General features: G+C 43.9%; 2 protein-coding genes across 2 annotated transcripts in view; both read right to left on the bottom strand.

Moving 5' to 3' along the window:
- The window catches only part of LOC105815874 (coiled-coil domain-containing protein 162-like), a 39,502-nt gene extending 26,640 nt beyond the window's left edge, over positions 1 to 12,862 (bottom strand). The window contains exons 1-4 of the mRNA XM_012651129.1: positions 12,770 to 12,862; positions 9,132 to 9,361; positions 8,057 to 8,195; positions 6,788 to 6,908 (exon numbers count right to left, since the gene is read on the bottom strand). Of these exons, the coding sequence (XP_012506583.1) occupies positions 6,788 to 6,908; positions 8,057 to 8,195; positions 9,132 to 9,361; positions 12,770 to 12,862 (583 nt within the window). The remainder of the gene's footprint in view (positions 1 to 6,787; positions 6,909 to 8,056; positions 8,196 to 9,131; positions 9,362 to 12,769) is intronic.
- Positions 12,863 to 13,633: 771 nt separating this feature from the next.
- The window catches only part of LOC105815873 (coiled-coil domain-containing protein 162-like), a 21,974-nt gene continuing 12,981 nt past the window's right edge, over positions 13,634 to 22,626 (bottom strand). The window contains exons 3-5 of the mRNA XM_012651128.1: positions 15,851 to 16,004; positions 13,998 to 14,093; positions 13,634 to 13,810 (exon numbers count right to left, since the gene is read on the bottom strand). Coding sequence (XP_012506582.1) covers positions 13,634 to 13,810; positions 13,998 to 14,093; positions 15,851 to 16,004 — 427 coding nt within the window. The remainder of the gene's footprint in view (positions 13,811 to 13,997; positions 14,094 to 15,850; positions 16,005 to 22,626) is intronic.

Here is a 22,626-nt window from a genome sequence, read left to right as displayed (position 1 = left end):
AAATAGTTATTGGATGAAAGAATTAATATATGCATAAAGAATCACTAAAAGGATATATAAAAATTAACAAAATGGTTACATATAGGTGGCATAATGGAGTGCAAGGGCATCAGTGGTGGCAACAAGACTTCTAAATGTATTTTTAAATATCATTTTGAGTTTTGAACCATGTGTATACATTACCTGTTCAAAAATAAAATAAAATTTGAAAATAATTTGACAGTGCTGGAACAATGGAAGAATGTGAACACTTCTTAACTTCCACATGGAAGAGAAAAAGCATATGTGCATGTTAACCACATTGGGAAGAAAAGACTAGATCGGGCTACCTCCTTGTGTGCGGTCCCAGGAGAGTCCTGAAAACAAGAGACCTCTGGAGTTGGACCCAAGAAGCAAGCCCCTGCTCCCTTTTCTGTGTAGGGTCCTGGCCGTCAGCAAGAATGCCCACTGGCCCACTCCCTGCCCAGCTGCTTCCAATTTCAGATAAGATTTCCTACTTGACAGGAGACTCAGTGCACACAAGTGCGGATGTGACAGAGCCAGCCCTTCTGGTATTTGCACTTTCTGTGCTATTTACCGAGGAATCCAGGTTTTGAAAATGGGACCCCACATTTCTCCTACACTTGACTACTTTCCATAATAAACATATAAATCTGGTTTTGCTTTTCCTTTAGGAAATAAAGGCCAGAAGACATATCACTGCACAGTTGAAGTGGAAAATCCAAGGGTTAACGTGCCCAGAAATTCACACTTCTTATGATGTTTAAGACTGTTTAAAGTCTAAGCTTTGACAAGACAGAGCTCATGTATATTTCGGAAATTTTCCAGACAAGAAGTTGGATACTTCTTCCAGGGTACTGTTGTGGTAGGTCTCCAGCTCACAGGCCTGGAGGGACCACACCTGTCACGCATCTCTAGCTTGGCAAATGCCCCCTGAGCTGGTTTTGGTTCAGCTCTGGGCTCAGCTGACAATATTTTACCAGAGTGTTGGCAGTACTCTCCTTGCTCATGAGTTCAAGTTCAGACATCTGTCTGCATCCGCATCTGCAGGCAGGAGTCAGGAGAGCCAGGGAGAGTGGAATTCATCCAAGAGAAGTAATTCCTGGCACAGAGGAGTTGGCTGTCTCCAAATGTGTCTTATTTTCAGTGTGTGTGTGGTCAATGCTTTTTTAAGATGAAGCAGCAGTTTTTGATAGAAGCATGGAAGAGGGAAGAAGAAAGCGCACTGGGGGTTAAATTAGGATTTTGTTCTCCCCTCCTTCTCTGTTCCCAGGTTATTTGACTATAAGAAACTGTTCACTTTCTGTTGGTCAAACCACTTCCCCTCCCTCCCTCTCTGAACAACACCCTCACCCAGCCTCCTTCCTCTAGGAAGGGCATCTTGGCTTGGTAACATCTCACTTCCCCAACACGACCACCAGCCCTTTGTGCTTCAGTGGCCCCTGGGTCCTGAGCCAAAGCAGAACTGAAACCCCAAGGCACTCAACTGCCAATCAAGGTTGTTCTCTTGCCCAGCCAGGGGCCCAAATGAATGGATAGGTTGAAAGCCTTATTGCAGTATATGTATGTGTCTTGCACTCTTGTGGTGTTCAAACTGCTTTCCAGAACACTAGATCCTTGAGCTAATAATACATGTTCCCCAGGGAGAAAAGTGTTCTGTGGTCAAATAAATTTGAGAAATCAGTTAATTAATAATAAATACAAAAACATTGCATATTCCATCTCTCTCCTAAACAGTGGACAGGAGGATAGAAAAGGCTTTGAGGTCTAGAGTAGAGGAAATTTTTAACATTATTTACCCTGAGTTTCCCAAACTTATTTTGTCTTTTTTTTTTTTTTTTTTTTCGAGACAGAGTCTCACTCTCTTGCCTGGGCTAGAGTGCCGTGGCATCAGCCTAGCTCACAGCAACCTTGAACTCCTGGGCTCAAGTGATCCTCCTGCCTCAGATTCCCAGGTAGCTGGGACTACAGGCATGCACCACTGTGCCCGGCTAATTTTTTCTATTTTTAGTTGTTTGGCTAATTTATTTCTATTTATAGTAGAGACGGGGTCTCGCTCTTGGTCAGGCTGGTCTCGAACTTCTGAGCTCAAGCAATCCTCATGCCTCAGCCTCCCAGAGTGCTAGGATTACAGGCATGAGCCACCACGCCCAGCCTCCCAAACTTATTTTGATAAAAAAACAAATAATTAAAACCCTTCTTCCCTGACCCCTGAAAAACACAGTAGAAATCTTCCTATCCAATGCAATCAAGACTAAGATTTGGTTGGTTAATCAAAAGAAGACAGTTAAAGCAGAGAAAGCTTTACAAAGGACATGTGCTATCTCGAACATTTTATTTAACTGCAAAATACATAAATTTACGAACATTTGCCAATCATCTAACATAGAGCCCAGGTCTTTTCTTTGTACATACCCACTAACTGGAGTTCTGTACCATCTTTCTTCTATAAACCATAATATATAGTGCATGGTCTACAATTCCTAGTTTTGTTTGTTTTTAGGGAGAGAAATTAAAGACCATGAAAATTCAAATGTATTGTTTTATATGTTTTCACAATTTAGCCTAATTTTTTCAGTCATCTGTCTTATAACCAATTTGATAACTTTCCTTTTTCTAAACAACTAGCCTTTTTCGAGTTTTTTCAAAACTTTCAACTTAGTTATTTAAACGTGTTTTCTTTTCTTAAATTTAATTTTTAAGAGCAGTTTTAGGTTCATAGTAAAATTGAGGAGAAAGTATCGAGTTCCCATAAGCCCCCAGTCCTCTCACACTCAGTGTCTTCTACCACCAACATCCTGCCCCAGGGTGGTACACTGGTTGCAATCAAAGAACCTACATTGATACAGCACTATCACCCAAAGTTCATAGTTTGCATTATGGTTCACTCTGGGTGTTGTACATTCTATGGATTTTGAAAAATATATGATGACACGTACCCGCCACTGTAGCATCATGCAGAGTAGTTTCACTGCACTAAAAACCCTCTGTGCTCTCTCTGTTCACCCCTCCCTAAACCCTGGCAACCGCTGATCTTTTTACTGTCTCCACAGTTTTGCTTTTTCCAGAATGTCATAGTTGGAATCATACCATATGTTGCCTTTTCCAGTTGGCTTCTTTCACTTAGTCACATGCACTTAAGCTTCCTCCAGGTCTTCTCATGGGTTGATAGCTCATTTCTTTGTAATGTTTAATAATACTCCATTTGACTGGGTGTACCACAGTTTATCTATTTCAACTTAGTTTTTATAGAACCAACAGATCTCTTTCCTTTTGTACTCCTATATAATTGGTTTGCATAATTTTTAATTAAATTACTCAACTCAATAACAAGCAAAACCAGCATAAACAGACTTGGAGCAAACACTGATCAATGATGTTAGGCAAACATAGGCAGCCCAAAGACTGTGGTGAGTGATACTTTGTTGGGTTGTGTTACCAAGGGACTGGAAAGCTCAGGTAATCCAAGAGTCTGTTGGTGAAGAGTGGTCGAAAGAACTACTGCTTTAATATGCTGAGGAGCTGGTGTTCCATGGTGCACTGCCGGGGAAACGCTGGCTGACACCATGCTCTTCTAACTGTTTTGACAATGCTTTTCTGAAGTAAAAACATTTTTGATCAGTCACCTTTACTATGTGCATATTTATATTTCTATTATATATTTTTATGTTTTATTTTATTTATATGATTCATAACTACCTACAGTACTATCACTAGCTAATATCACAACGCACGATGTATATAGGGTGAGGTTCATCAACAATGAGAATAGATCTCAATCCACATTCCCAGTGGTTTCCTTGACCTTTTAAAACTTCTTGTCTGATTTCTTATCAGATGCGATTAGATTATCTTTTTTAACCTCATCATGTGGCTGAGGATAAGCACATACATCAGGATTAGAAGTGTCACCTCTACTATCTCCTTATTAGAAAAATAAGAATGGCCTTCGTATGGTCACTTTAGGACATCTCAATGTAGAGTGTGACATATGACTCCTTACATGTGCACTTAATCTATTTAGAAGTTCTAATATTTTCTTCCCACACCATGGGACACATGCATTCTACTCTGGAGACTGTTGGCCTTAAAACTGCTCAGAGAAAATTAAAAAATCAATTAAAAATCATTTTAATGCCAAAATGTCAAAGATGGGGCATGGCAGTAGAGCCCGTCTCTCTGCTAAGGCAAACTCTGAGGCTGAGCAAGGATGCCTGGAGCTGCTGCTGCTAGTTCTAGGGGAGTACCAGTTCAGCTACCAAGACCTAGCACCAGGGCCAGGGCTGGATGCCTCATTTTTCAGAGGCTACTGACAAACTGGAAACTCATTCAGAAGCTGTATGAAAGGATTAAGCTCCAAGACACGTGGGGAGGAAGGAAGGAGGTAGAGGGAGGGGAACATTCCAGGGTTCCTTTTCGGCAGGTATAAATGTAGACATCACAGTGGCCCAGCAGGGAAAGAGGAGACCCCAAGGGAAAGGACAAGAACCTTTGCTGTCCCCCTCGATACTCTCCATTCCTAACTCCCTCTGGAGAAACCCCCAGCCCCAAACTAACCTTGACCACAAAAGGTGATCTCTGCATGAAGAAGCGGCCCCTGTTTGGAAGCCCCATCCACTATGGCCACTTGTGAGATAAACAGTAGGTGGGTACAGATTCCAAGGTTTTATTGCCTTCTTCAAAGGTACCCAGCCCATAGCGGTCTCAAGAAGATTAAATTGAAGAAATGCATATATGAAAAAAGTACCGTTGGCACGCAGTGGGGACTTAGTCACTTGCATTAGGAGAACTCAGTAGAGGAGACCCAGGTTTCCACATTGAGTCATGCTCAACAGACCAAAGATCAAACCAAAACAAAATCAAAAAACAACAAAACCCCCCCTCAATGTTGGCATTTATTTTAAAAGTTTCATAAGTATAGACTCCAAATGAGAGTTTAGAATTGGCCAGTATATTCCAGCCAAAGTCAGGTTTGGTAATATCAACCTTACTATCACCACTAAAAATAACTCTATCCCTCCCCTCTGCCTGGCCCCCGACTGGCCCCGTATTCAAGGCCCTTTTCAAGCACAGCTGACAGGCACCCTGCACGAGGCAGCACAACCACAAAGCAAAGATGCTTCCCCCAACCCCTCACCCTGGGCGTCTCATGAGAACCACAGCTCCGAAATGTGCAGATGGTTACACCTGCCGCGTGCTTGTGGATTTTCTCCAAGGACTCAGAAGGGAGCCGCCTGGATGCAGCAAACACAGCACATACAACAGGCGCTTTGTGTCTTGTTAAATGTTCTGTAACTAGAGCTCAACCCCACTCGGCTCTTTGGTGACATTTAGACACGCCCAGCTGAGGAGAGGCCTGCCTTGCCATTGCACAGCCTTTTCCCAAAGCCCAGCCAACCGAATCCAGTTACTCCAAGCACTGATAAAATTACAATGACTCAGGTGAGCACTGAGGTTATTAATTAACATTACGATGTCTGTGGACTTTGTCTTAAAAGGAAAACCAAATTTATTTTGCTAGTAAGACAACTCCTCGCTAGCTCAAAGGTTATGGATTTTCCTACAGAATTATTAGGAGTTAGGAATAGACATTGTAGTTCCAACAGGACTAGCTACGTAATCTGTGGGGCCAGGTGCAAAATAAAAATGTAGGGCCTCTTGTTCAAACTAGCAGGAAAAAGGGTTGCTACAGTTATTAAAATATAAACCTTTTCCCTTTCTTCTGCAGTCTCTCTCTTGACCTGTCATAGTGTTTTTATTTGCTTTCAATGTTGCACTCCCTTGTGCAGGGCAAGTGAGATCCTTGTAAGCACCAGCGGCCCTGCCTGTGACTCAGTGTACCAGCCACCAGACCAAGGCACCATGCCTGGCCAGGGGTGGAAAGGTTGAACCAGGCATCTCCCCTTCCCACAGGCCCACTGCCCCAATCCACTATGGAGAGGCAGCCCCCAAGGGTATTGCAACCTCAGTCCGGGGGATTCTAGGTACCCAGGAGTGGGCAAGAGGCTTGTCTTCACTGAGTCACCTGTTGAACACATCATGGTACTGCCAGCTTGGGGTTCCTGAGACACTGCCAGGTGCACATGCCCATGCCTAGGTTCTTACAGGGGGTGGAGGGTGACAGTAATTACTGGGTGGGTCTGGGGATGGGGAGGTTAGAGACACCCAGGATGCCAGACAGCAGGTGGCTGAGAAGCCCTCCAGAAGAGGTTGGGAGGCAGCAGGAGGTGGGACTGTGCGTGAGTCAAGGCTCCAAGCCTGGGCGGCCTGTGTTCCATTGACTCACTGGACCTCACTTATAAAGCACAAATTCCAAGTTAAAATTATTAAGAGTTTCAAGATGGTGACCACAGAACGTGAAAGCCCAAGTGCGCCTCTGGCCCTGAGTTTTGACCTCAGATGAAAGGAGAAAATGTTGATTGCCTTGCCACCCTAAATATACGTATTTGTGAGATTTTGACACATGTATATACTTATATATATTACAAATAAGAAGGGCTTTATTTGTTTCCCTCATTTCAACTTGACTTCAGTTCTGAGCTAATCAGCAGAGTTGAGACTGAAATCAGAGTATGTTTTAAGCCTTTTGAGTGCAATGAAATACGCCAAAGTGTTAATAGTACTTCTCTCTGGGTTGAGGTGTTACAAGTAATTTTTATATCATTTTCTGGACATTGCAGTGGTGTTTTGTTTTGTTTTAATCAATGAATGTGAATACATTGATTGTTTTTATAATTAGGAAAAACCAATAGTTATTTTGTGAAGTAACAAAATAAGCACACTTTACCTGTAGGGAGAGTACATGCCTGCTTGGATTTTTCTGATAAAACCAGTGTCATCTCTCTGTTAACTTTTCTCAATACCTCCTGGATCATATGAATTTCAAAATTTTCCAGAATCTTCTGAAGCTAGAGTAAGCATAGGTCAAAGGTCACTCTCCACATTCAGCTTGCACTTTGGGTGCCTCAGTCAAACTCCCACAGAAGGGCTTTGGGCTAGGTCCTGTTGCTCGGCTACTCTCTCCCCAGGAAAAAGGAGGGCTTCCATTCTAGGGCTCCCTGGTGTTTCCAGGAGGTAGATAGACCTTTTTGGAGACCAATATCTTTTCTTTCTGGCCCATATCCTGTTTGATAAAATACAACCTTTTTTTTACCAAATTCTGCTACATTGAAAGTGTTCAATGCCTGAGGTGACCTCATGTCTTTCGGAGTTTCTAAATGTGGCCAGGATTTTGTGAGCTGTCTTTATAAGAGAAGCTCTCAGGTCTGAAAGTTGATTTAGATACTAAGGAGGATTTCACAAGAAGATTTAAAACTGCATACACAACCAAGAGAAAACTCTGTTCCACTAAGGGTGAGCCCTCACTCTAGCCATAGTGCTTGTGGGGCCCATGTTTCTCTCTGCAGAAGGACCCCGGAGGAACCCGAGTTCAGAAGAGTAAGCAATGGGCGTGGCCCCAGGGCTGAATTCTCCTTGTGGCTCAGTGGACACGCATCTCTGCACTGAAACCAACAGCCAGAGGCTTTGCTGCTCCAATAAGCCCAGTGGTGGAGAGCCTGTGCCCAGGACCAAGCTGAGCAAAGACGGGAAAACAACTTCTCTCCACACAGATCATCTAACACACACCAAATGGCCTAGTGCATAAATTGCATTTTCTTATTCTCAGAAAAACAATTCTAAAGAGCTTTTTAAAATATTTCATTTCCACGTGGCTACTTGTGTGTTAGGTTTTATGTTTAAGATAGTAGTGGTTACATTTTCTATTGCCTTTCTTGTGAAGGTGCACCTCAATTTGAGGAAAATCAAAATAATGAAAATCTAGACTTACAGAACTGAAACATTCAGGGGCAGTTATTTGCTTAATCAAAGACCCACATGCCTTTAAATACTAAGTACCGCCCTCCCCCGCCCCACCCCAGCCTGTTCAATGATTTACAACCCTTCCATTTATACCTAACTTCTTAGACAAAAACACCATTTGGGTATATCTGTGGTTTTACATGCTAATGCCATAAAGCAAGTTTTCAAAGGCAAATTCAAAGTAGCTCCTGCATACCTGCTGAGCTTTTATTTCAATTTCTGAAGCTCCTTTTGGGGGAAGAATAGACTCACTATTTATTGTAAGTACTTCAAATTCGTCTTCTTTCCCCATCTGCCTGGCTAAAACTTTCATGCTGGGGTAGAGAATGTCACTTCTATTAAGGAAGAAAGACAGAAATTAGCAAACAAACATATTTATTTTCTCATTCTGATTCTCGGTCAATTATTTTCATTGATTTTCCAGTTCCTATTGCAACATATAAACCTCCCAACCCCTTCACAGACACTCACATCAACATCTAAATTCATCACAGCTGCCACTCCCTTAGTCAATGTGAAACCCTGAGGCTTTCTCCCATCAGGTGCATGTAATTTCGGTCTTCATCCTTCAAAATACTGACACGCCTTCTCATTCCCTAGTTATCAGGAAAACTGACTGTAATAACTTCGCAAGATAGACAACCCGGCTACGCCAAAGTGAACCTTTTTAAGTTTAGTAAGGTCCAGGGAGTGGGTGGGTGCTTAGTAAATTCTGGTTTGTAACAGACACATGGCAGAAGCAACGTATCTTTCCTGCCAGCTAAGTCATCCCAGCCAAGGCCTGGGCTGCTAGAATGCCCCACCATCCGGCAGCCCTAAGGCCCCCTAAGCTGCTCGCACTGTAGCACACCTCTGGCGGCCGTGCTGTACGCTCTCAGAGACTCAGCCCTGGGGTCTAACGAGGCAGCAAGTGAACAGCAGCTCTCCACCCAGTGTTCCCCGGGATCCTAGGAGCTAAAAAGCTTAGAGTCAGCACTGTAGAGTCATTTCATAAGCTCAAGTTCCTAGGGATGACTCTAGGAACAGGTAAAAGATACACAGTACAGCTCAGTGGAATCCAGCCCTGTCCCCACAGTGAATACAACCCGGCTTTCCCCGTAAAGCACTATTTGTAGAGAACACTGCCGGCTTCTACTGGACTCAGTGGAGCTGGGTGTACCAGGATTCATGGACTAAACTTCACCCTCAGATCAAGGGGCTGGGATCTGCCCACCCCCAGGTTCCAGTCACTGATGTGAATTTCGGCCTTAGCGACCCTCAGCGACACTCACTCGTAGAGCTCTGAGAATTGTTTGTAGAGAGAGACAGAGTTGATGTCCTGGCCTTGCAGCTTGAGTCGGCCCCAGTGCTCCTTTAGTACTTCCAGCTGCTTCCACAGTATCAGAAATGATCTCAACAAAGCAAGGGACATCACTGTATCGCATGGGCCCTCCAGCAGGTTGGATGTCTTTGGGCTACTTCGAAACTGACTTCTGAATCCTGGCACTGTGGACTGATCTGGCTGAAAGCATTACAGAAATCCTTCTTTATTGACCATGAACTAATAGAGGATAACTTTTACATGCAGCCTGGAGGATGCGGAGGAAACAAGGTGTTCAGATCTCTGCTCTCCTGCAGCCAGCAGTGTGAGGGCCAGAGTTACCCAGAGAGCAATGGACACAATGGGGACCTGACTCCAGGCCCTCAGCCTGCCCACAGTGTCTAAGCCACAGAAAAGGGAGCTGTCTTTGGCACACCAGGATGGCAAATCCCATGATGTTATGACAAGAAGAGCCTCAGAGAACATTCAGGTGACAATACCTTAGACACTCAAGTTTCCTGGCTAGAAACAGGAAGAACAACCTAGAAAAACTGGATTCTCATCAGTGCTATTAACATGTATAAGAAAGGCTTGTCTGCCAGGAAAAGAGTTGGTCTGAGTGTCCCTGGAAGAACTGTCAAGCAAGACCCAGACGAGGGTGACTCCTATAGACAGCTGGCAACCCCTCTATCTTGTGTCCTGCCCCCTCAGCAATCAGCTTCTCCGTGGATTTCCAGATTGTATTTTATACTCAGAACCCTTTCATCAAATGAAATCTGGGAAGTGGCCCAAAATATTCAACAGACCAAAGCCAAGCATGGTAAGAGGGGGCAGCCTAGAGGCCACATAATTGGTCCCCTCTGCTCAAAAAGCCCCAGAGAGTCTCTGAGGAACCCCAGGACTCCTTGGACCACAATTTTAAAGGTCCTGAGCTAATCTGTCACTTTCACTTTGGAGCTTTGCAGACTGAGGCCTAGAGAGATCACACAACTTGTCCCAGGGGTCCTGATTCTCAGGGCAGTATGAGTCCTAGTGCTTCCTATTGTCTATGAATAGCTAAATACTCCTGAATAAAAGCATACTGTAAAATAACACTAATTAAAATGAATAATAATATTAAAGCAAACTTGTTAATATGTTCGTATTAAGAGAAGTCTTCTCTACCTAAGTGTTTTAAAGCATGGGAGAAGGGACAGGAGACAGGATAAAGAACAATGTGGGAGTTGGTGTGGGGTGTCAGGAAAAGATAGTAATGCATCAGACACAAGGCTGAAAAGTGGCAAACAGAGGGACCAAAGGGCCCAACACATCTCTTAATCTTGGCACTACTTGGTCTATACCCAGCTTTGCAAATGATCCACTGGGTGAAATGCCTAATGGTGAAATTTAGATGGCACATACAAGCCCACTTCTTTTTCTACTGATTAGCCTGAAGTGGACTTGTGACTCAGTTTTAGCCAAAAAGACACAAGGGAAATCTATTGGAGGCTTCTGGAAAATATTTTCCTCCTTGATGAAAAGATGGAGTTCCTCAAGGAGAAAGCTTTTTCGCTCTTGTTTTCATCTTAGGAGGATGAGGGAGACATTTTCTGACACCCCCAGAGGGCAGAGCTTGACTCCTTGAGGTAACTGTTGAATGGCTGCACCAACCTGCACTGCCTCCCTCTCAACTTCCTGTGATGCAAGATTAGTACACTTCTTTAATTTAAATTATGGCTAGTGGGACAACCTGTTATTAATACTTGCAGCAGCAGCACTCTAATTGGCACAGAGGAACATCAGCTCAAAGGTGGAGGATCAGAGAAAGCTTCCTAAAGAGGGTGGTTGGGAAGTTGAAATCTGAAGGATGAGTAGGAGTTAATCAGGAGACAAGGTAGAAAGAGGGAGGAGAGGGAGGTTTTCCACCAGTTTGCAAGAAGGGACAGAAGAGACCACGGTGCATTTGACAAACTGGAAGAAGCTGAAGGTAGACACACTGGTGGGAGCTGAGTCATGAAGTTCTGGTTAAGGCATTTGGACTCCCCAGGGCATTTGGAAGCCATGGAAGGTTATGAGGAGGGAAGTGACATAATCATGTTTGCATTTAAAAACATTACCCCGGTGAATGGATTGGAAGGAGTTGAAAGTAAGTGTATAGAATCCAACTGGAGGTTATGATCACAGCCCAGAAATAGGAGATGATGATGCTTTGGACTGGTGGAAGAGGGTGGTGAGGGAAGATGGAGAAAGTAGACAAACTTGAGAGATATTAAAATAATAGGACAATAAAACTTGATGTCTCGTGGGGTGTGATAGAAGTTAAAAATGGGCCAGGTGTGGTGACTCATGTCTGTAATATCAGCACTTTGGGAGGCCAAGGTGGGAGGATCTTGAGCCCAGGAGTACAAGATTAGCCCAAGCAACACAGCGAGACCTCGTCTTTACAAAAAAAAAAAAAATTAGCCAGGCGTGGTGACACGTGCCTGTAGTCCTGGCTACTCAGGAGGCTGAGGTAGGAGGATCGCTTGAACCAAGGAGTTTGAGGTTGTTGTGAGCTATGATGACACCACTACACTCCAGCCTGGGTGACAGAGTGAGATCCTGTCTCAAAAAAAAATGGTACTCAGAGTTTTTGGCTTGGGCAACTAGGCAGATGGTGGTGAACTGACAGGAAACACAGGAGGAGCAGCAAGTTTTAGAGCAGTAAAATGAATTCAGCTTAGGACACGCTGTCTCTGGGGCGGAACAAGTGGAGATTTCCAGCAGGCAGGTCAACATATGAATCTGCTAGGATTGATATGTGGGCTAGACATATAGATTTTGGAGTCATCGCATAAAAATGCCCTCAAAGTCATAAAAGTAGATGGGTTTGCCTAAGGAGAGGACAAGCAACGGGGCAACATAGAAGATAAGAGTATGAGGGAGCCCCAGGGCCAGACTGTCGAGTTGGAATCTGAGTTTCTCTCCTCACTAACCATGTGACTTTGGCCATGCTACTTAACCTCTCTGAGCCTTGGTATTCTTATCTGTAAAATGAGATAATGAAAGTACCTACCTCATGAAATTATTACGAGGATTAAATAAATTAATACATAAAAAGCACACTGAACAGACCTCAACTCACAGGCAATAGCAGTAATAGTATTAATAGTATTCTGGGCTAAGGGATAAGTCCAGAGGAGGCAGTGCTTGCCTTGGAGTCCATGGGCTACTTGAACAATGAGGATGAGAGCCAAGGCCTGAAATGTTCACCTGGGGCTTCTAATGTATTATATACCCCTTTGGCCCTTCCAGCTCCAGCCCTAAATGTGTGACTCACAAGGAAGCATTGGTTGGAGTATATGTTTCATTTGGTTTCAATAGACCTCTTATAACATTTGTCCTCTTTTAAAATGAAAAGAAATGGTTATATCACTGATCTTCGAACTTACTGTGAAAGAAAATTCTATGGAGTGGCTTTCATGGATTCCCCCTGCTTCATTGTTGCTCCCATGTGGCATTAGCACAGTCCTGGGACCCACTGGGAGAGGCTGTTGAAAAGACATGGCTCTCTAACCCATCTCCCAAATAGGACGGTCCTTCAGTACAGTACAGCACTGGTCAATGATGGAGACTATTTGCCAAGAATACCTGTGTGTTTCTGTCCAGTGTGGCTTGCCGTCCTGGGGCCCCCTCCGTGGTCATGTGATAGCTGCTCAGCACATTGTCCATTAGCAGTTGCATGCCCTCCAGCTCTCCATGAGCCACCTTGCGGTCACTGTCACTCAGCCCACAGAGGCACAGCTAAAAACAAACAAACCCACCCTCCATGTCCAGACGTCTGTGTATCCTTTACATATGGTTTTGGGAAAGAAAACTAGGAGAAACTGTATGTACAAGCCCCACCCTCTCAACTATAGCAAATCTGTAAAAACCAGAGTCACATTTCTAGCTTAACACCTTCCTTAACCATATCAGAATTTTGGCTCTGTACAGCAGAACCAAGTTTCCCAGCCCTTACAGCAGATCTGTACATGGTGAATGTACAGTGTGATATCAATTACATATATACATAGGGAAAATACTGGGGAAAAAAACAAAATGTGAACTGTAATTGTCTCTTAGTGTTGGGATTATTATTGATTTTTTTTAAACCACTTTTCCTATTTTACTTTAAAAAAATCTTCTCACTTATGGAGAATTTTGAACATATAGAAAAGCAAACAAAAGTTGCCATCACCCAGCCCCCCAAACCATCCATCCACCTATGGCCAGTCCTGCTCCATCCCATCCACTCCCCACCTCCATAGTATTTTGAAACGAATTTATAGTTGATTTTTATGTTGTTCTTAACACTTTTCTATATTTTCTATTTTTTAAAATAAAATACAACAATATTTACTTAAATAATCAGGGGAAAACATATAATAATTAAAACTAACAACTTAAAAGAATTAAAAGAAGTTAACAATGGAAAATAAAACAATAAAAAGAAATTCTCTTTATGAGTCCTGTTTAAAAAGTTCCCTTCCCACCACTGCTTGTAGACGGATCAGGAGTCACCCGCCTCTGAGCTGCCAGTTTCCCTAAGAGGCTCAGGGGGTGACAGCCACTCTCCCAGACCACTACTGCCACGAGAACTTCAGCTGAGTCTACAGCCAAGGCTGATACCAGCTGAACCATGATTCTCTCCTGTCGTTAGACAACATGACCCACCTGGGGCACCAGGTTTACAGCTTCATAACCAAACACCCTGCTTATCTCACAAATTATTCATCCCTGGCGAGAGTATGGAGGATCTGACCTGTGGACCCAATGACACCCTGCTTTGCAGTCTGCTTTCAGTTCTCTCTGCAAGCATAGGGAAGACCAATCCTACCTGCATGTTATATTCTAGAGTATCTGGGCTGCTACTCATAACTGGGAATGGTCCTCCATCTTCCAGAAATGCTCTCCAAGGGAACAGCACAAATGCCTAAAAGAACCAAATAATAAACATAATAATGCTGTATTATGTTCATAAATAATAGACATCTGTATATGAATAGGGTATCTGTGTCTGCACCCCAAAACACTGTTGGATAATTTATTTATATGGAAATATTTCTTGATAGATAGGTAGAAGAGAGAGTAATAATCTATTTTTTTACACTGTTTTCTCAGCAGATGGTGAAACACAAGAGTACTTAAGGTTTCAGTGTAACTAATCAGCACCAGTGTTCAGAAGTTCCAGAATAGTATAACACCAATGGGACAAATTTATGATCAGTAAAAATAAACTTACCCAAATGCTCTCAATCTTAGGAACCTTAAAAAGTTGTCTTTCATCACCATTGTGCCCCAATTCTAGGTGCATATGGGTCTCTGTCTTCTCCACATCGCTGTCCAACAGCCAAGGCATCCCCTATCCCTTGCAGCACCAGGTACAGCCCTGGAGCTAGTGGGCCTGCCTATCTGACCCTATTCTACACTTTCAGACCTGGTTCTGGCTTTAGTCAATTCCTGGAGTTGGAGTTGATCCTGATAGCCAGGAGCCAGGACTCTGTATCCACCTAATCCCAGGCAACATCCAAAGGCAGCAGGAGCAGCAGTCACCATCCAACCCCATTCTGGGTCTAAATGGTGGTCAAGGATTGAGCCAATGAAGGTTGAAATGTGGGACTTTCCTGGGGTTGATGCTGGTGTTACTTGGCTTAGCTTTATAACATCAGCACATTAAGTCAGAGGTTTTGGAGGCAAAAGACCTGGGATTGTGATGTGGTTTTCTAGATATGTCCACAAATTCTTTGATACTCTTCCCGAAAAGAGGTGGAGCTTAATTCTTGGATGGGCTGGACTTAGTGACTCACTTCTAATAAATACAATAAGGCAGAAGTGATGGGATGTCACTTCTGAAATTCAGTAATAAGACTGACTTTCGTCTTGGGTTCTCTCTCTTGCTCTCTCTTGGACTATTTGCTCTGGGAAGCCATCTGCCACGTTGTAAGGAAGCTCTGTGGAGCAGCCCACATGAATAAGCTTGCAAGTGGATCTTCTGGTGCTACCAACAGCCACGTTAGTGAGCTTGGAAGCAGAATGTCCTTCAGTAGAGCCCTGAGATGCTTACAGCCCTGGCCAACACCTTGTGAGAGACACTGAGCCGGAACTACTCACCTGAGCTGCTCCCAGATTCCTGATCCTCAGAAACTGTGTGAGATAATGAATGTTTATTATTCTAATCTGCTAAATTTTGGGGTAATTTGTTATGCAGCCTTAGATAACTAATACAGTTTGCGACCTGGTGCTGCCATGACTCTCCCATAGTCTGATCTCTGGCTTTCCTGACCCTTGAACTCTAATTGCAGAAGGTGGGTAATATTGCTTCTGCCTAGGAGCCACAGGAGTTGCCAGGATTACATTCAATAACACATGTTGTAAACGGGGCTATTCAAAGCTCAGCTGCCGATCTAATTTATGTATTGTCATTGCCGTCATGACTGTTTATTAAATGGAAAAGATTAAGTGTTTCTTTTGCTACCAGCTGTGAGCAGACAAGCTGTTGCCTGGATCAGCCTGTTGAGTGTTTGGAGAAGACTCGAGGATTAAGAGCTGGCCTTGGGGCCTGCACTGCTCCACTGAGGGCATTAAAGCATTAAGAGCCCCTGCAAAATTTAAACCAAATGGAAACAAAGTGACAAAATCTCCTACTCACAACACACCTTTTAGAAGTATAAAAATACCTCTGAAACACACCTGGGGGCTCCGCGGATCCAGTGGCTGGGGCAGGCTGAGCTGTGAAGCAAAAATGCTCTTCAGGAGGGAGTTGCTCAGTGGGGGCAGCCCATGGTACATGCCGTCTGTGACAGACTGATAGGCAGGAACGTTTCCAGCTGCCAAAAATGTTCTTCTACCAAAACATGGTGGGAAATTTCATTAAAAGCAGTCACTTGAGCTTCTAAAGCTCAACATTTTCTTCAAAGATACTGAAGCAAGATAACATTTTGAGATGTTAAGAGGTTTCTTTCTCAACCATATCTTCCCTGTTCCCCTCTTAACACAGCCCTCAAGGGGAAAGTTGATGTATTAATACTCTAGACTAGCGCTGTCCCATAGAACTTTCTGCAGGGGTGGAAATGTTCCATATTTGCACTGTCAATATAGTAGCCACTGGCTACACGTGGCTGTTGAGCACTCGAAATGTGATTACTGTGACTGAGGGATTGAATTTTTAATTTTATTTCATTTAAATTAATATTAAATTAAATAGCCATACATGGCTACTGAATTGGACAGTCAGCTGTAACTCTAGAAAAAAAGATATCAATTGTTTGTTGAATTGATTATTTTAAGACCAATAGCTAAAATGACAGTTCTTGATATGTAAACCCAATTTTAAATTTTAAATTTTAAACCTTCTTGATGTTTGGGAGAGAAAAATTTTTGTTTTGTTTTAAACAAAACTTGGCTTTGTATATCAAAAACCACAAACCCTGAAGACCAGAGCATGAAATTTATACCATAAGTCAGAAAGATGGAAGTATGCATGATAAATTAGAATGATTTTCTTGCCCAAAAGGAAATAAGAGTTTAACAAGCAAGGAAAGACTATTTCTAGAGCTTGGTTCTAGCGGATGCCTAAGAAAAGATGCTGATACAGGATAAGTTGAGGGGAGGGTTTCCCAGAGCAGAAGGCACCTTTTGCCTGGACCCCCAAGAAGTGGCCCAAGTCCCACATATAGCAGACACCAAAGTGAAGGGGATTAGCAATGGCTGAGGGAGATGTCAAAACTGACAGGAATAACGTGGCCTCCCAGAGACTAGCAGACCCTCAAAGTGGGGAGAAAGACCTGGGAGTTCCTGAGCCCCCACAAGTGGGTGTCCAGGAGGGTGCCGAACAGCAGGCCAACCAGAAGAGGCCTGAGGATGAGCCAGCTAACCCACAACAGAGATGGGGGAAGTGGCTGCTCCTCCCTGACTGCCAGGATGATTTACAAGCACCCCAGGAACTTAGATCACCTCTGAGAGGAATGGAGAAGAAAAAGGGGTGTAGTTTGAGGCCCAAACTTAAGGTTCAATATTACGTGCTGTCTTGACATCTGCAAAAATCGTAAGAGCCCAGAATGATCTAACCACAAGGCCCCCCCTTCAACTCTGCTCCCAAAGGTAAGGTCTCCTAGTTTAATAACCCTCCTTATCAAAGGGACCAGGTGCAGTTCCTGCTCCTCCCTGAGTAGTGGTTTCAGTTCCCTGCTAGACCATGGAATTATTCAAGTAAACCAGTCACGTCCTCCTGTGGGAACCAAGGAATCTCACACTCCCTCGACATTACAAAGCCGGCCTCCCATAGCCCCTGCTTGTTCGCTCTGCTCCCAAGTGGCCCTGTGCGGCATACAACGTCCTCTTCCCCTGGACTGCATCTGTGACTAATACACTGCAGTTGATCCCGTCTGTCCAGTGTCAGGTGTCGCATGCGCAGCCATCCCCATGATCCTGGAGTGGATCCTTCCCTCCTCAACAGGATGAAGAGGAAGCAGTTAAAACAAAAAGACGAGGGAAGAAGCTTGAATTCACTGATTTTAAATCTCAAACTGATCATGTGTAAACTCCAAGTGTGCCTCAATGACAGGGCTTTGGAAAGTTTAGTCTTTTTGCCACCAGGCGGAAGTTAAGGACTTAGGAACTTGAGTTCAAAGACAGATAAAGGGAGCTCTATATTTGCACATTGAACAATTATACTAGTATAAAAATCATACCACCCTTTTATATTTTAATGAGAATTAACAAAAGACAGTTGAGTACTGTGATATACTCAGACCATGGATAAAATAATTGATTTATCATGATAGCTCAAGGATGGAGCTTGCCATCATTTGAAGTTGCCCAAAGGATATATAAACGTTTTCTCCTGTTTCTCCTTTTTCACGTGTTTTGTGATGACACTCAGGGGGCCCTGCCAAGGAACGGTCTGAGATGCAAAGGTGAGTCTCCCATGGGCTCTGACCTTCCAGCCTAGTAGGGCCAGGAGGGGCACGGCTGCTTCACACCTTCCTTTAAGCTCCCGAGGCACTTTATATAATATGTACACATCTCTCTTATGGCACCTATGGGGTATATATGTCCTCTTAAAATGATGGTGCCACAAAGCAAAAGATTCTAACAGAAACAGCTATTTTCGTCCTAAAACAAGAGCACAGAAGCAGAGTATCCTGGCACAACCTCTCCCTGGTTGGCTCCTTCTCCTTCATTCCTGCTCATGTTTGTCACCATCCATGGAATTCTCTCTCTTTCTCTCTCTCTCTCTGCCTCTGGGCTCAGCTTTGTTCACATCTTACTTGTTCAGTCCTTGACTGTTCTATACAAAGTTTGTATAGAACTTTGGAACGACCAAATGCTAGACGTGAACACAATTCTTGGCAGAGTTTTAGAGTACCAAACACAGCTTTGTGCACACACTAGGTCTATTAATTTGTGGCTACTTGGAGACTATTCCAAACTATCAATGTAGTTCAGATGTAAATGTCACTGCTACAGAATCATAGAGTATGAGGCACTCTCTGGAGAGAGACCAGAGTCAGATTATAGGCACCGCCATTGATCACATGGGTTATTCCTTTTCTCCCTTTCCCAATGCCTCAGTCTAGATCACTGTCCTTCCCAGGACTCACCTCTACCCTACCAGTGGAACTGCTTATTAGGGAACTGCACAGTGTAATGCTATGTAAAGGGGTTTCATGGTGATACCCAGCATTTTTAGAACTACATCCTCTGATTTCCTCCCTCTCTGTGGATTCCATATTTTGAAAGATTTTTCTACCAAACATCTAGTAAGTATTTTCCTGTTTTTAAATCAAATCCATGTCAGCCTCCGGCCCAAGCTGCAGGAAGGGCTGAGGAAACATGGCATAAAGGAACAGGGTCCTGGAGTGAGACAGATTGCACAAATGCAAGTTCTACTGTAACAAGCTGTGTGACTCTGGCTAAGTTATTCTCTGAATCTCTATTTCCTCATTTTAAAAAGTGGTAGAAATAATAAATATCCCACAGGGTCGGCAGATGGTGGGAGTTCAACCAAAGCAAGTTCCTTCTCCCCCTTGTCTCACACAGTACTCATGATTCCAGTTTGAAAAAAAAAAGGAACTTGACATTTTCTCTACCTGCAAAGCTTTTGGGCAAATGTGTCCTTTTCATCTCACTTCTGGAAATACTGAAAACAGCTCATGAGCCCTGTGCCAACCCACTCAGACCCTCAGTTGGCAAGTCCTGGCCTGTGCCTTCTTTCAGAGTGGGTCTCACCAGCGTAGTTTGACAGCTGCACTCAGGGTTCAGGGAAAGCTGTAAGAATGAAAGACCAGTAGTCGTTTGTGCTAATGTTATACCTGCCATCTGCCACTCCCTCATGAAGGCATTTCTCCCTGGCCACCCACTATACATGATCTTAACTCTGCAAGCTGCTCTGCCCGACTCCCATGGCCTTACTGTCCATAAGCTGTCAAGCTATTCCTAGAAGGCCAATCATCTTAGGTGTGAGAGTGCCCCCCACAGCATGATACCAGGGGCAAGCTGGTTCAAATCACAGGGAGCAGGGAACTCACGGGGCACATGCTGCAGTTTTTCCTGGAGCTAAGGACATCATAAAACCTGCAAAGTAGCCCTGTGGAGGCAAAAGATATGGCTCTTTGCTTCTCAGGTACTGGAGACCAGGGCCCTAGGCATGAGCCAGGCACAGCTCACAGGAGGCCTTCTGTGTGTCTCCCCGAAATCCCCGACAACCTGAAGCACACCTTCATATCCTCGTGGTTAGAGACACAAGGTAGGTGAACAGGAAAATAAAAATAAATTCAAAAATGAAGAGAAAAACAACCAACACTCAAGGACTGAGAGATTGGTGTTGCTGTCTGTAGAGAGACCTTGATGTACTTCTAAATCAGGTTTGCTGCAGGACGTTATTTTATCTTTGTATCTTCAGGTTTCTCCTTTTCACCCTAATCACCCTGAACATCAACACGTCAACATCACCAATACATTCAGATTAGAGGCACTTTCCATGCCATATATTTTATTCTATTCTATAGAGTATCTTTGAGGGACTTCTTTTGTTTTTTTGCACTTTTCTCTATTCCTGAATTGCAAAAGAATTCTATTCTTTAAATCAGAGGATGGAAAACTTTTTCTTAAAGGACCAGATAGTCAATGTTTTCAGCTTTGCAGACCCTACAGCCTGTGTTGCAACTGTTCAGCTCTGCGGTCATACTGCAAAAGCAGAGATAATCCATAGATTATCTGGGCATGACCGTGTTCCAATAAAACTTCATTCATAGACACTGAAATATGAACTCCGTATAATTTTCATGTGTCACAAAATACTATTACTTTATTGATTTTTCCCAACCATTTAAGGTAAAGGCCATCCTTAGCCCAGAGACTATACAAAAGCAGTCAGGGACCTCTGGCAGGAGTTTGTCACTCCTGACTTAAATAGATGAGATTGGTTAGAACCACTATACCAACCAAGCACTTACCTTCAATGCAAGTGATCGATTCACCTGGCATTAAAGATAAGCTCAATCCTCAGGCATTTCTTCCTTTCTTCTTTTTTTTTAGTAGGCAAAAGGTTTAATAAATTATGACCCATTATACCCTCATTAATTATGATAATACTGGTTCATATTTTTTTTGATTATTTAGTTCCAACTTAATAGTGAGTACCTGTGGTGTTTGTTTTTCCATTCTTGTGATAATTTGCTTAGGAGGATGGTCTCCAGTTCCATCCCTCAGGCATTTCTTGAATTGACTAATAAATAACTCCCACAGGTTGGTGGACATGCCCAGAGACCATGACGGGCCCTAGGCAGTGTGACTCCAACCCGTCTGAGGAAGCTGCCGATTTCCATCAGGCCTTTGCCTAAGCTGGCAGAGGTCAGGTCGACAGGGGCAGAGTGAAAATGTTTTGTGCCTAGAAATGTGCCCTAACCAGCAATCCGAGCTGATCTATGCCACAGAGAAACAGGAGCCAGATTTTGCAGGGCTATTGTCCTGTTGTCCTTGAGCCATCCCACTCCACCCCCCCTCTGTGGAAGCATGCTGCTCTAATTCCAGGTAAGAGTTCAGTTCCTTCTTTTCAAACTCTGGAGAAGCCTTCAGCTTATATAGGTGAAAAGTTCCTGGGCTAAAACGTCATATTTGCTCAGTCTCGGTGAGCTCTGGGAAGGGCCAGGGAACTATCCCAAACTTCCTGTCTCTTTTGATTATTAAGGACTTTCTCTTGTTTATAGGTTTAGTGCTAAGTAAAATGATCAAAATAGATGACATTTATCTTTCACCTTCTCATTTTCTCCTGGTGTAAGTAAAAAGAGAAAGCCTCCAGGGACTATAGAAATTCAACCAACTTGAACAATCAACCTGTTTTACAGCCTTTTTGTTTGTGAGGTCTGTGGTTACCCAGATGGCTAAAACTAGCACCTGACAGACCCTGGCTGCTTATAGATAAACTCAAGTAAACTTTCCTCATTACCATGCTAAGGTCTCCACCCCAGGAAAAACTATAGCCTCATTACCATAGCATGCAACCACACACATGCACAACGGGAACCCCGCCCCTACATGTGATATGACACATCTTTTTCTTTCTCTGCTGTCCCATAAAAACCTCCATGTCACTTTCCCTCAGGGAGACACTGCTTTAGAAAATATTCCCGGGGCTCTCCTTAACTTGCTACAAGGAATAAAAACTCCTACTGATCAAGACCCACACTCTTGTGGAGAGTTGTTTGTGACTCGCCAGGCAAACAAACCCTGGTCTTTCGGGTAGCAAATCTGGCGTCCCAGGTGAGACCACCACCAGGCCCTGACCTGATCCTCCCTTTAGGCTCCCAAGGAGGGAGGTGGTGGGCTGCGGAAGCCCCGGCTAACTCTCTAAGTTGCTAGAGGGGGGAGTGGAGAGGGACCTGGGACACCCCCACCTGGTGTCTAGTCCACTGGGACCTAAGGACCTCCCTAAGTGAGCGGAAGTGGCTGCCTGAACCTTATGTTCAGCGCTCCTTCAAGGCAGTATGTGGTAGCGGGCTCCGTGGACTGACTAAAAGAGTAGTTTGCGTCTGATCATTAGGACTCTCGGTTAGAACCTAGGTTAAGAGATCCAGGGTTGTCAGGAAAAGGATGGACTCCGCTTCAGGTCTAGGAGAGAAATCTCCATCCGTCTTAACAAGGGAACCTCCAACAGAAAGACTAGAACAATCGTCTTTAGGTTTTGATCCCTGTCAGGTGTATCTATAGGACTAACTGTCTTCTTTTGTGGCCTGAGCGAATGTGAAGTCTGATTCCCCTCCCTCTGGTCTGTGGCAGCCCCTGAGATACTGGGCTTCAACCTTACAGAAATCAGTGTCGGGCTGCTATGGGTCTGATGCGGAAGGGCTGCGTGGAGGGCCTTGAGACAACAGAGAGAGAGTGCACCCTTCATAAGGGAACACCTCACCCATTTAATTAATCCGCCCACCTTCCCACTGCCTGAGCAGGGTCCTTTTCTACTCCAC

This window comes from Propithecus coquereli, unplaced genomic scaffold, assembly GCF_000956105.1.
Source record: "Propithecus coquereli isolate 6110/MARCELLA unplaced genomic scaffold, Pcoq_1.0 Scaffold35, whole genome shotgun sequence".
Lineage (NCBI taxonomy): Eukaryota > Metazoa > Chordata > Mammalia > Primates > Indriidae > Propithecus > Propithecus coquereli.
This window is presented reverse-complemented; position numbering and strand designations above follow the sequence as displayed.